Source organism: Corvus brachyrhynchos, unplaced genomic scaffold (assembly GCF_000691975.1).
Source record: "Corvus brachyrhynchos isolate BGI_N302 unplaced genomic scaffold, ASM69197v1 scaffold68, whole genome shotgun sequence".
Lineage (NCBI taxonomy): Eukaryota > Metazoa > Chordata > Aves > Passeriformes > Corvidae > Corvus > Corvus brachyrhynchos.
In genome coordinates this window covers 2,084,391-2,095,580 of record NW_008240039.1, presented here as the reverse complement: position 1 = coordinate 2,095,580, position 11,190 = coordinate 2,084,391, and the positions used below count along the sequence as shown (strand labels likewise).

At 49.5% G+C, this 11,190-nt stretch overlaps 1 protein-coding gene across 1 annotated transcript in view; it reads right to left on the bottom strand.

Annotated features, from left to right (window-relative positions):
- Positions 1-1,906: 1,906 nt before the first annotated feature.
- Positions 1,907-11,190, bottom strand: part of ATAD3A (ATPase family, AAA domain containing 3A) — a 22,452-nt gene continuing 13,168 nt past the window's right edge. The window contains exons 13-16 of the mRNA XM_008641168.2: positions 10,824-10,894; positions 8,404-8,571; positions 8,017-8,125; positions 1,907-2,317 (exon numbers count right to left, since the gene is read on the bottom strand). Coding sequence (XP_008639390.1) covers positions 2,138-2,317; positions 8,017-8,125; positions 8,404-8,571; positions 10,824-10,894 — 528 coding nt within the window. The 3' untranslated portion in view covers positions 1,907-2,137. The remainder of the gene's footprint in view (positions 2,318-8,016; positions 8,126-8,403; positions 8,572-10,823; positions 10,895-11,190) is intronic.

Here is an 11,190-nt window from a genome sequence, read left to right as displayed (position 1 = left end):
CTCTGTCCCGGAGCAGGAGCTGGATACAGGCTGGATCCACGCTCCTGGGCACACCCAGCCCTGCTCCTGCTGCCAAGGGCACAAGTGGGGGTGAACCCCAGGCACTGCTCTGCCCAGAGCCACCAACAGCTCTGGGAAGGAGGGTGAGAACTCCCTGGGGATTTCAGCCCCACAGATGCTGCACAACCTCCCAGGGGCTGTGCAGGGAGATTGGGAAGGGAGGGAAGAAGCAGGTGAGCCCTGAAGTGCTGCACTCCTGGGATTCCAACAGCACCAGGCCTGCACAGGAGCTCTGCCCAGCTGATTCTGTGAGGATTTTTGGGGGTTCACACACACAGGACCAATGCAGTGCCCTGCAGATCCGCCAGTCCCCCCAGAGCTGCCCCTGCTGAGCAGTGGCAGCAGCTGCTGTGCCTCTCCCAGCTCCACAGCAGCATTCCAGCCCCTGGGATCAGCAGAAGCACGGGCACGCAGCACAAGGACAAGGCAGAGCACCTTTCCCCTCCCCCTGCTCCTCCTGTGCTCCATGGAGATGCCCGGGGAAGGAGGGGGGAGGAACGGAAGGGATGGAAGGGAGGAATGTGGCACAACTCGGGATTGGAACCACACGAGCAGAGCTGCTCCCTCACATCATTCCTTAGCAAGGGGCTCTGCTCAGCTCCCATCAGTGGGGCTGGGCAGAAATAATCCCAGTAAAAATCTTAACTGGGAAAGGGAAAGCCTGGAATAACTAATCCTGAGCAGTGGACTAAAGGACAACTACACCTAGGCTGAGGAGGAAGGGAAAAAAGTGGGATTTGAGTTGATTTTAGTCATTCTGAACATCAAATGTGTGGTTTGGTTGTACAGAGATCCCCCCCAGCCCACAGCAATGCACCTGGCACCAGCTGAGTGTCAGAGGGCCACACAAGTGGGAACCTCACCACAGGAGCAGCTTCCAAAGTGCCTCTTCACATCCTGCAAGGGGAAAATATCAGGGAATTATTGTGGGAGATGCTGGCAGCCCAGGCAGGGAAGGTTTGGAGCCTCAGGAATTATTCCCTGGTGCCCCACAAGGCTCTGTCTGAGGACAGGGTTCTGCTCCTGAGCTCACCAGCTCCTGCCAGGGAACGTCTCAGAGCTCAGCCAGCCCTGGGATGGACAAAGTGGGGCTGGTGTCAGCTCCTGTGTGAGGAGAGCAGCTCAGCAAGGTACTCAAGGGCACAGATTTAGGTCAGGCCAATGTGTTTGTGCTGTGTAGCTACAGAAGAGGCCTCAGAGCAGAGCAGAGTTCAAATCCAGTTCAAACGCAGAAAAAAAAATCAGATTTTCTAACCTGTCTCTCACATGCACAGAAGAAGAACAAATGTCATCTTGTCAGGACAGACTCGTGTTCAGGGCTTGACAATGGCACATTTTCTCAGCTGTTCCAGAAAAGCAGCAGAAAACTGGCGTTGCAAGAGCAGCTTGATGGCAGCAGTGGGAGCAAACAAGCCCCACTCATCTCTCTCTTCAGACCATGCTGGATCTGTGTGCCCCAAACTCACCTCTTCAAGGAGAAAAGTGGTTTACTTGGCAAAAAAGTGTGTGGGGCTGCTCTCAGACCACCTGTGTTGACTCCAAGTCAATCCCCCCAAATCCACTTTTGTAAGAAAAATCTACTCTGAGCCTCTGAAGGGCAACTCAAGTGATACCATCCAGAGATGTGAGCAAGGGCAGGGCAGGATCTGGGGAGAAAATGGTGAGAAATGCCTCTGCTGGAGCACAAACCCTACAAATTTAAATGTATGGGAGTGTCAGGCTTGGACAAGCCCCTGGGTTCCCACAGGCCCTTGTTGTGGGACACTGCAGAAATGTGAAATGGCTCAGAAGGATTTGGGGTTTGTGCCTCTCCAGCAGGACAGGCCACAGAGACCAACACAGCCAGTGGTGTTTCAGCAAGGGGTCCTTTAATTCCGTTGCTTCTGCCTTATTTAAACCATTTTGTTTTTCTGGTGCAGCTTAAAAACCACGAGACCCAAGGCAGCCTGAGGCAGCAGCCCCTCCCTGGCACCAAGGGCCACGCTGCTCTCCACGTCTGACTCCACCAAACCTTCACCCAGAAGACCCTCCCAGCTTTCTCCCAGGCCCTTGTCCTCACGCAAAGCCTGCAGGCTTCTCACACCGGTGTCCCCTTGGGGAAAGGCAGCAGGGGGTTCCTGTCAGTCCCTTTGTTTGCTTCAGCACCTTCTGTTTTCAGCCACTCCATCTTCTGCTGGTGCTGCTGCACCGCGTCGGCCACGCGGGCGTCGATCATGGCCTCGGTGAGCACCCCGTCCTCCGAGGCGTAGGCTGCTGCCTGTGGGGACAAGGGCACGTCAGACAGCTCAGGGATGGCAATTCCCAGGATCAGGGGAGGTTTCAGACTGCTCCCCCTCTGTTGTTCTCTTCTCCATGCACGACTTCCCCCACAGCACCCAGTCCTGTGCCAAGCGGCACCCGGAGCAGTCACCAACCTCTGGATTTCCTGGGAATCAAAGCCCTTGTTTTCAGAAGAAAAGGCCCCATGCTTGGATTGTTTAAATTTCCTCTCCTGCTCTAAAAGAGCTGCACGTGTGAAGCCAGTAAGGTGAAGAGAGGTGGGTGCAGGGTGGTGATGGAATGACTCCATCCAAGGCGACAGAAAATTGTTCAAACGCAGAGCAGAACGAACGCCAGTGCTGGGGGGAATATGGGCAATGTGGTGTCTCTAAAATGATGTTTAACACACACTGATCCTGCTCTCCTCGTGCATTCCCTTAGGAATCTCCCCTGCACCACTCCTGTGCTGTGTCAGCTCCCACCCTGCACTCAAATGCCCACAGGACCTTCCCTGTCCCTCCCCACTCCATTCACACCCCAACTCCCGTCTCTCCAGCTCCGCTTGGCAAACACTTGATCCGGGAGCTGTGAGAGGCTGCACAAACGTGACCACAGCTCCTTGGAGAGAGGGCTGGGAACTCCTGCCATCCTTGTCCAACAGCCCAGAGGAGGAAGAGGCCGGTGAGGGCCTCAGCAGAGGGGCTGTCCCTCGTGCAGGGGGCACGCAGGACAGCTGGCACCGCAGCCCGGCCGTGGTGCAGATGCCAGCACAGCCGGTCCCTCTGAGGAAGGGAAGGATGCTTGTGCTGTCAGCTGCACCCATCTCCAAGGTAACAGAGCAGCCCCCAAGCTGCAGATTTCTAAATCTGGTTCCTCCCTCTGCAAGTGCTCCCGAGAGCGGCTCTGCGCCGCGTTCCCGCTGCGGGTGGGGAATGAGGGAGCTCAGGATGAGGGGTGGGACCCCTGCAGCTCCCCACAGCCACCCTGCCTGTCCCAGACAGCCCCAAACTTCTGTCCACACCCACAGAGCCACCACAGCCTAGGCTGGCCCATGCCAACCCTTCTGTCTCCTGTCCCAGTGAGGAATGTTAACTTGGATTTCACGACAGGCTGCAGTGTGATGCTGAGGCTCCATTAGTTATTGATGGTGCAAAACATCAGTTATAGCAAGAAACGAGTCTGACAGCAAAAGCACCACAGAAACAAACTCAGCTGTGACCCTTTTACACACCCCTGCTGCCCAGGGATGGCCATGGGGCAGAAGACAAAGCCCAGGCTGAGCTGTTGCACTGCCACCACCACAGTGCTGGGGGTTACAGCTGCCTATTACAGCAGTGCTACCTCACTGCAGGAGGAATAATTATTTCCAGAAATGAGCAAAAGGTTACCCAGGCTGGTTTTCAGGCTCCTCTAACCTACTTTCCAGCCCTTTTTATTTGGGGAGCTGGTTAGATCACAAAAGGTTTCAGTGCACAACCCCAAGAGCTGGCAAGTGCTGGTTTTTCCAGCAAGCAGCATCAAATCCTTTCCCTGTGCAAACCCGTTGCAATCCTTCCTCCAGGCAGCACTGCTAAGCCAGGCTGATGCTCCTACTTAAAACCAGGAGCAAACACTGGCCTCAGGGAGGGAGTGCAGCAAGGAGCAGGGCTGTGAACAGGGAATTCTCTGTGCACAAAGGCACCGGTGCTGCTCTCGCTGCCTGAGCAGGATCCTCAGCACCGAGGCTGCCACTTCCACAAGCACCAGGAGAGAGGCACTGCTTCCACAACCTGCCAAATATTCACACAGCACCTCTCCCACCCCTCCTGTCCTCTCTGCAAAAGGGGCACAGTGGAAAGGTTTTGTTCAGACCTGACTCACCCCCCTTTACATTTATTTTTTTATTATTGCAGGACTCTCGTGGGGTGTTTCAAAAATGGACAAAGCGCTTTCCTGGGATGCATTTTTGTGCTTCCAGAGCTCAGAGAGGAAGGATGCCTCACCTCCCCTCCTCCCTGCCCCTGCACAGCCCATCCAGCCCAGTGTGGAACCTCCTGCAAAGCTGTGCAGTTCACGCTCTGTTGATTTTCTCAATGACTTTCTATTTTTAGAAAGCCTCAGGCCCTCGCTGTCAAGAAAGCAAATGGGAGAAGCAGCTGCCCCTTCTGGGAGTAGCTTGCACACACACAAAAATGGTACCAAGCTTCATTTATATTCATACCTCTGCCTCCTGCATGGACAGATTTTAACCCATTTTCTCCAGTGCAGCAAATTCCTGTTTTCTCCCTCAAACCCAATCATGAAATGAAGTGTTTGGTGGGGATGTAGAAGCATGGAACAGATGACAAGTCCAGCCCAGATGACCTCAGTTTCATTTCAGCCAAGACTTGTGGTTTGTTTTAACCTGGCCAGACTCAGCTGTATCCTCTGAATCCCATTTATAATGAAAACGGCCCGATGAAAAAAATCCCCTCACCCCCAAAAATACAACAGCTATTTTTAAAATATAAACAAGGTTCAGGGAGCAAAAAAAAAAGGCATTTATGTCAGTGGCATAAAAGGCAAGGAAATGGCAGGAAGCTCACACTGGGACATAAAACTCCTGGGAATTCTCCTGAAGTGCTGCCAAAACAATTTTCCAAGATTACAGCTTGGAATAGTGAAAGGTTGCTTTTTGCTTTTGACATTTTATCTAAAGTACATCAGCAGGTTTGAGTACAGTGCTGGGAAGTCTGCACACAACTGTAAACAGAGCTGAAGGGAAGTTTTAAGGTGAAAATGCATCTAGTCCATGCTAGAGCCATAAAGGGGCAATGGAAAAGGCACAAGGACAAAAAGGAATGCTCAGGCTCCTGCAGAAGAGATTAAAATGGATTTCCAGCACGCACACCATTAGCTGTGCCAGACAGCAATATTTTTCCCAGTGCTAGAGGTTACACTCTTTGCTTTTCTGCACCTTATTTTTTTTCTGTTGGTAAATTCAGGACAGACTGAGCCAGACTGAAACAGCAGAGGGCTGGAACTCCACGTAAATGACAGCCAATCCATCCCAAACCCAGCTTATGGTGGAAAACTGAGCCTGTGAAAGCTGCAGCTACTGCTCAGTTTAACTGAGATGGGGTTTTAAAGGCATTATTGGCAGAAGAATCCCAAAGCATCCTCATGGGAACGGACTGCAAGGACAGAGTGGCCACTGCTGCTGGCCCAGGACGCTCCTGGGAAGAGCTGAGGGGTTGTGATGCTTTCACCTCCTAAATCTTCAGAATTTGCCCTTTCCCCAAACCATCTCTGGGATCCAGTTCTGGAAGGGAAGATGATCCCAGGCAAGCCCAAGAATCTCCAAACTCCATCAGGCAAAACCACCTTCCTGTGTCCAGGATTAAAGCTCAGGTGTGCATCCAGAAAGGGGCTGCTCACATCAGCACGGGGTGGGATTTTGGGGTTTGACCCCTGCAGGGCCCAGAGCTGGACTTGGATGATCCTTGTGGGTTTTTCCCAACTCAGGATATTCTGTAATCGGATTATTTCCCACCTTTGGCAGGCAGCACCTTGAATCAAAAGGTAATTAAAAGACCAAAAATGATCTATTGATACAAGATATAAGAAATACAGAGTGTCTGTGGTACATAAGCACCCTACAGCTGCTGCATCCAGTTGGGGGAAGCCTGATAAGGATTTTTTGGAGTCAGTTCCTGGTTCCTCCAGCCCCTACCTACTCTGAACACTGTAGCTATGCAGTTAACTTGTCTTGCCAAGCTATTTTTAACTCTGCTCAGCTCCCTGACCCAGTTCAGAGCACAGCCCTCCACAGGGGTGCACCAGCACCCACGGGAAGGAGAGCAGGAAGGCAGGAATTTGAGGCAGGAAAACACTGCCAGAAAGGCTTGATAAGTGCAGCCTTAAACCTTCCCTGATAGTCCAGAGCACTGGAGCAGCTACAAAGGCACCTACAATGACCCCCCAGTGCTAACCCAGGGCCTAAAATACCAACAGCACCCAGGAGATCACTGGGGTTGAGTAAAAAACACCTGCCTGGAGAGGGGCTTTTCCCCACACCCACTGAGGGGCTTCACACAGGCAAACCCAAAGGCAGGGGGGGCACATCCTGCCAAGGCCAGTGGCCAGAGCTGGCAGGAACAGCAGCTCCAGTCGGTCACAGCTCCAAATCCCTCAACCCAGTGACTGCAAAAGAACCCACAGAGCATCAACAGCTCTGGCAGGCAGCTCCCAGGGCAATTCTTATTCCATCCTGGATGCCCTCATGTCCACATGTCCAGTCCCTGGGCTGGACACTGACCCTTGACACATCACACTCCCCTTCCTGACCTAAAAGAAATGAGGTCCCTTTGATTTAACTTTGATTTTGCCACCGATGAAGTTTCTCACTATATCAAACCAACTCAGATATTTCTGCCCACCCTCTCCTGCATGGCTTTTTTTAAGCCCTTTGAGTGTTTCATGAGAGCAGAGAGGAGCACAATTTCCTGCTGCAATTTTACATCAAACCCTTGTTAATAGTGCTGGCACCACGAGGTACATTTTAAAAAGCTGTCAGGGAATTAGTCACCCCCAGCTTTCCCTTCCTTCACCAGCACTTAAAGGATAAATGATAAAAGCTGAGGTCATTCCTGGGGAGTAATGACAAACTTGCTGATAAGGGGTGATAAAAAAGCAAAGGATCATTTATCACAACTTTTTATTACAGGAAATAGTTGGCAGCAAAGCCTTTCACATACGTGGGGCAGATGACAGCACACATTTTGAAATATGATTCAATATCACAAAGATTATACAGGGAGATTAACCAGCTGTGTGCCACCAAAGAATAAAATGAGAACTAACAGCACTCAAATTGGACCTCAGCTCATGACCACTGCAATTTAAATTAATTTAGATTAGAAAAGATAAATATTTCTGTCCCTTAAAAGGTGGAAAACCAGTAGGAGGAGGAATGAAATACACAAACTTTGTAAGATGTTTGTGAGCTCCTAAACTAAATTAAAATTTTAAGACCTAAACAAAAAGCCACTTTGTTTGTACAATCCCTGAAAGGAGGCTGACATGAGTAGGTTACATGACACACAGACTGGAGCACACTCCTTCAACTGATATTTCTAGGTTAGTTTATGGAAATACACAATCCAGTAAGAAACTGGCAGCTGTGACAAAACAAGGTGAAAACCTGATTTTAAGAAAAAACCCACTAAAGCTTGCTCAGCATGTGAATAATTGCACTCCAGTGTCTGCATTTCTTATTTTTATGTATGGAAGAAATAACTACTTTTTTTCAGCTCCATTTCCAGTCAGTTTTGTTTCTTTAATAGCTCAAGTTGCACTAAAGATGTGTTCAGAGCAAAGGAGGGAAGGAGGATGGTTTAGTGCTCTAATGAGGGCAACAACATCAGGCATCTCTTCTGCTGAGCTTCTTGAGCTGAACCATGAGTGTGGCCAGCATGGACTGCCCAAATTCACTCCAAACTCACCTGCTTTACTTAAATTCCATAAGGGATTTCCCATTAGGGATTATCAAAACTGTTCCTATTTATGGGATGAGGAATTATGCTGATACTGCAACACCCACCCCAGAGCCAGCAGCGTTCTGGTACCACCCTATGGACAAACGAAACTTGCACAGGGAGAGATGATTTGAGACTTCAAAATCAAACCCTCAAACCTTGCAGGAAGGGAAAAGGAAGGAAGGAGAAAAGCCCCACTCACCTGCCATGCCACAGCAAGCTGGGAGATCTCCCGGCCAGACATGCCCTCGGTCAGCCTGGCAATCTCCGAGCACTTCTTGCCATAATCAAACTGGGCCAGCTTCAACCTCCTGGAAGGCAGAAGAACCTTTTGGTTGACTTGTAGCCACAGCACAGAGTTCCTACAGTTTTCTGCTTGAATTACTGCCTCCTGAATTTTAAGGGCACAACATAGCACAGCACAAAAATCTGGGATGGCGTCGCATCGAGACGACGAGCGGCATCTCTCCAACTCTTGTGCTGCTTGTTTAAAGTGGGGTTACAGACAGAATGCACAGGAAAGGGGATGAGGAAAAGCAACAGAAGAAAGAGAATTCTCCAAGGTGGGAGAGGTGTGAGGGGTACTCACTGTTTGCCCTCCGTGGCTGGCTTCAGGACGTGCCGGTCGAAATACATCCTGACGAGCCGCTCGCGCTCCTCCAGCTGGGGCAGGTCGAAGTTCACCATCTCATCTATCCTGTCGTTGATGGCCCAGTCAAACTGCTCAGGCTGGTTGCTTGCTAAAACAAGCATAAACCTGGAATCAGAGGGAAAAAAAAAAACAAACAACAAAACAAAAAGGAAAGACTGACAAAGCCATGAAAATAAAAATCAATGAACTAAGTCTGAACATCGGGAGCTGCCGTGGTTGGGATTGAAGATGTCTCATCACCTGAAAAAAAAAACCACCCTGGATTCTTTAGGAACAGCTTTAACAGCATCTCAAGCACCACACTACAATGTGTGTTTTGGGCTATTTAGAAGGGTCTGATGTGTGCAGACCAAGCTCTGCTCCAGGGTACAGATGTGCTGCTCCAGGTCCTGCTGCATTTTGGAGCTGGAAACCCTTTTTTTTTCAATTGCTTTGTAATGCTGCTTCTTCCCTGTGCCAATACTTTAATGCTTTAATTGATGTTAGCAGTTTAATAGTGCCTAATAATTTGAAATGGGCTTTTAAGCACAGCTATTGGAATATTGATGTTCTTTGCTGTCTGGTTGAATCATTGGCTACAAGGGGCCGTGTTCTCTGCTGTCATTTCTGGAGATAACTTGGCCAAGACATAGACCGTGGCTTTTCTACCAACAAGGACTTGCAGAAACACAAGCCTGGATTAAGGATTGACATGCAGCCTGATATTCAGCCAGCCAGCTATCCTACAAGGTGAATTTGGGAAGTTGAAGGCAGCAATTCCCAATCCTGGTGACAATTCCCTGCTGAAGGAAGAGCTCTCCTCAGGGTCTCACCAAAGCAGCCCCATTTACATGCCCCATTACACCGATTCCAGTGAGCTCCCACTCATGGATGCAGGACTCCTCCTTGCCCAGAGCAGCAATAAGGCTGCTCAGAAGTGAAAAGCAGTGCATGAATCACCAGGGCATGTTCAGTGTCCTCGAATGGCTCACAGTTGAAATCAGGGCTGAATTCAACTGAGAGCTCATTCCAACGGAGAGCTCAGCTGTCCTGAGGGGAGCCAGAGCATCCCCAGCACCCAAAAAACACCCCCAGAGTTCTGCTAAGGCAATTTAGCATCAGGGGAAAGAAAGAATCATCCCCTGCCTGTCCCTGGTTTGCAGTTCAAATATTTATTGTGTTTATTCTTGCAAATATCATTTAGTAATAATAATTATACTCAACACAGCTTTATACAGCAACTCCATGTATCATTTCAGGAGAGATTTGCTGTCCTCCCAAAGGCAAAACCCAAGGTTCTTGCAGGCTCAACACCTTGCTTTCTAGCAACTTCTTTATTTTAGAAAAACACCTCTTCCCAGGCACCTCTGTGACACAGAAGCTACACACAAGCAACTATCAGTGAGAGCTGCAGTGGCTTTGACAAGTTCAGGAGACCCTAAGGACAGAAAATGTCCTGGAACAGTGACCTTCCAGGATACTTATTTCAGTGTCATGAGGTTATTATGGCAAGTCTTTCATTCCAGCCTCACTAAGGGGAGTTCATCACTAAAAACCTCCCCTTCCCACATAAAGCCAGAGACAACTTTTCTTGTTGGCTCAATAGTGAAAGGAGAAGTTTTAACAACTAAGTAAAGTTCACACCAAAAAATCAAATATTATTTGAGAAAGGTGGAGGAAAGGTCACCTCTCTATTAGGACAGCCAGGAAATGGCTTTGGCTGAACTGAGCAGTGCTGTGCAGGGAGTTCCCAGCTGTGTGACAAAGTGAGCAGGGGTGGGGGGACAGTGACATTCCCACACACCCCTCTGTCACCTCAGCCCTGCCATCGTGGAGCAGCCAGGAGGGAACAGCTCTGGGATCCCACATGGAGTGAGATGGAAAGAAATGGAGTCAGATGGAAACTCATCTGCCTCAAAGTTCCTGCCCACGCAAGCACAAGATGGGAAGAGGTCACTGGAGAGGAAGAGCAGCTCCAGCAAGCACCACTGAAGTGTTTTTCCAGGGAACATGAAGCACCCAGCCAGGAGGAACTCTGAGTTCTCTTCTGTGGCAGTGATTTCCTGGGCCCCATACTCCTTGTATAAACAGCAACTTACCAAGAAAGAAAATATAAACATAAAGACACTCAAGATGTCCAAATACCATCCCAGTTTATGGAAAAAAATTTTCCTACTGTTCTGATTTGAAGTGCCAGGAAAAGTTGAAGGAGGACCAAGCTACATTCAGCACATAAACTGAAAGGGGGATATTCTCTGCAGATTTTTTTTCAATCCCTCAGCAGCACAGATCATTTCCAACTTCCATTTCTACACCAGATACCCCTAAAGACTTTCCTCAATCCAGGGAAATATCAGCTGCTGTAACTGGATACTCACTTGTTGCTGTGCTGTCCTGTTCTGTGCAGAAATGCATTTAAAGTTGCTCTGAGGTCCTCACTGATTTTCTCCTGCAAAGATGAAATCCAGAGGAGGGTCAGCTGCTGGGGGCTGCAGACAGGTCACAGCCTTAAGCAGCATTATGGACAAAGGGAATTCTGTTATTGTCAAGCACTTGCACTCCAGCAGAACCCAAAGCACTGTAATACCTTGGGGGAAAAAAAAAATCAATTTCTATACCCAGGCAAAAGGTTAGGAATTAAACTTCCAGGAGACAGATTACAGATTCATCCACACTCACCCAGTGATTTGGTTGGTTTCAAACCCCAGGCTCTGGCCATTGGCCCAGGTGGCTTTCCCTGCTGAA